The following is a 2527-nucleotide window of genomic DNA, read 5'->3' as shown; positions in this document are numbered from 1 at the left end:
AAATGCACTTGATATAATCATTGTTTTTTTTCCCTCTTAACTCTGTTGTCAATGTTGTTTTACATCTGCTACTCAGTAAAACAGTGTGATTGTAGTGAAACAGTCACTTTCATTCATAATAGTGAGTTCTTGTTCTCTGTCTGCACTGCTCTCCTCTGGGCCTGATTGCACTCTGACAGTTCGGTTTTGACGCATGTTTGACTCCCCTCTACTACTAATGTTTAAGATCCAAAACGCACTGTTTCGCTGTGTGTAAAGTGGGGTTTGAATGCAAACGGCTGTAGCTCCCTGAGACATCCGGCGGCCACCGTCTGTGTGCAGATCGTGTGCGTCGGCTCGGCCATGGATGCAGGGAGGTTGGAGCAGCAGGTGGCCAGCGTGGAGCGCGGCATCGCCTTCCTGAAGCAGGAGCACCTGGCCATGTTGACCGGCCTGCAGCTGGAGATCACACACCTGAAGAGGCGCTGTCACGGCAAGTCACCTCCTGCATTACAGCTCCTCCTGTGTGTGTGTGCATGTGTGTTCCACTTCGTCTTTTCTGTCTTACCTGCTTTGCTTTGGCTCCTCTTGTCTGCAGAGCTGAGTTGCGAGTTGGACTCCAGGTTTCCCGACAGAAACACAGCAGGTAAGGAATTACAACTCCTTGCTGATGATGGAGAAAATGATACGTGGGAGAAACGTTCTATTTATAGTGACGCTCCAAAGCTGTGCTGAGGTGATCTGGAAGTTCACATGCGTGCAGATACCACACATACCATTTTTACTGTTAAAAGGACTTACTGTTGAGCTTTCGCCTTGATGACATTTTCATCCATTCATCTTGTTTTAAGCTTTATATAAGTCAGTGTCACAGGATTCTGCAGCTAATCTCAGCTGACTAAAGCAGCGTACTCTCAAGACAGGTCCACCACAAAGCATAGAGAGACAGTCATGTATGTACATTTAGATTTAAATCCAAGTTTAGAAGAAGCTTGAGTACAGAGAAAACAAAAACCCACACAGGGAGGACATGCAAACTCCACATAGGAGTGAGAGAGTGCTAACCACTGCACCATCATGCAACTTTTCATATAATCTATCCATATTTAAACAAAGTTTCCATGTTTACATCGTCACACAACTGAGCGATTCTGCTTTCAATGACAAAGACAATGTCAGATGTATAAATGTTTAGAATTTAGTTAATGGGTTTTCATCACTCTTAGATCTGAAAGTCCATTGTTTTCTATTACATTGACGTATTGCAATCGGTTGGAGCATCATTCCTACCAGCTTACTGTTCCCCTTATCGCACACGTTTTTGAAAACACGCATTTGAGATTGCAGATGTTTTAAGAATGCACGGCATCCACCTAATGCATGCTTGAAATGTCTTTGAGAGGAACAGGAATGATCCTTGGAAGAGTCGTCAAGTAGGATTTGATGATGTAGCACGTCTTCAAAAATACCATCGACCAAGGAAACGGCCTTGAGATCGAGAGGCAGCCTCTCACTGGTACAGCAACGTTCAGGTTTCTACAGCGAAGCCCATCAGTCCAAAAATGATCAACATTGAGTTCCTTAAAGAAAAATGTGCAGACTTTAGAAATATGCTGGACTGTAGTATTGATATTGTGAGTTGGGTCAATAGAATTTGCATGCATGACGAAACCCTCACAAGTTAATTGCGGCGGGTTAGATAAAACTGAAGAAAGCGATATTGATCTAAGAAAAACAGACTTTTACAGCCGTTTTTATTGCACTGAAATCTTCCTGTCGTGTAGTTTTGTGCAAAGGATCTGTGAATGTGTGTGTTTCAGAGGAGGAAGCGGAGCTGGCAGCGCGCTGTGAGGCTGCGGAGCGCCTCCTGGAGGATCAGCACTGCATGATGCTCGCTGCGCGCGGGGAGCTGCGCGCCGGACGCGCGCGAGCGTCGGCGCTAGGAAGGAACCTCAGGGAGGAGGAGCGGCACTTCCTGGAGGAGCTGAAGCGCCGCAGCCACAAGATCACGCTGCTGAGTCGCGAGCTGCAGCGGCAAAATGTGACCACCACGACGCTCTGCCACGAGCTGCACACCGCCCGGCTAAAACTGTTCCAGCAGAGGCAGAGGACAGACGCCGCTGCCGAGAGGGCGGACGGCGCTGGAGTGCAGGGGGACGAGGGAGGAGAGGTGGAGGAGGAAGGGGACGACGAGGAGGAAGACGTCGATGGCGAAGGTTCGAACTGGCTCCTGTCTCCGCCTCCTCCTCCTACTCCTCCTCCTCCTCCCAGCCACTCGGCAGCGAGACACAGGAGACGTCTCAGCGTGAGGGAGGAGCGGGTCAGAGCTTGCATCCCGCAGGAGAGAGTGACGTCGCCCCAGAGGCCGCACTCCATGCCGGACCCCGCCCTCTTCCTCGTGCCCCTCAGGTACCGCCTCCTCCGCCTCAGCCAGCCCGCCCAAAATCAGGACGACGACGGGCTGGAGGACGAGTGGGAGGACATAGACGACGGCAGTCTGCACAGGAGGGTGGACATGGGTGCAGGAGAGGGAGAAACTGCTCTGTGA

General features: G+C 50.1%; 1 protein-coding gene across 1 annotated transcript; it reads left to right on the top strand.

Moving 5' to 3' along the window:
• Nucleotides 1–339: 339 nt before the first annotated feature.
• LOC308139198 (uncharacterized protein) lies at nucleotides 340–2527 on the top strand (the record flags this gene model as incomplete). The annotated part of the gene is made up of 2 exons (XM_080508544.1): nucleotides 340–625; nucleotides 1800–2527. Exons 1-2 carry the CDS (start codon nucleotides 343–345, stop codon nucleotides 2525–2527), a joined length of 1011 nt encoding a protein of 336 aa, XP_080364670.1. The 5' UTR covers nucleotides 340–342.

This window comes from Blennius ocellaris (assembly GCF_963422515.1).
Source record: "Blennius ocellaris genome assembly, chromosome: 14".
Classification (NCBI taxonomy): domain Eukaryota; kingdom Metazoa; phylum Chordata; class Actinopteri; order Blenniiformes; family Blenniidae; genus Blennius; species Blennius ocellaris.
Note: the sequence above shows the minus strand (reverse complement) of the source record. Positions and strands in the feature narration are given on the sequence as shown.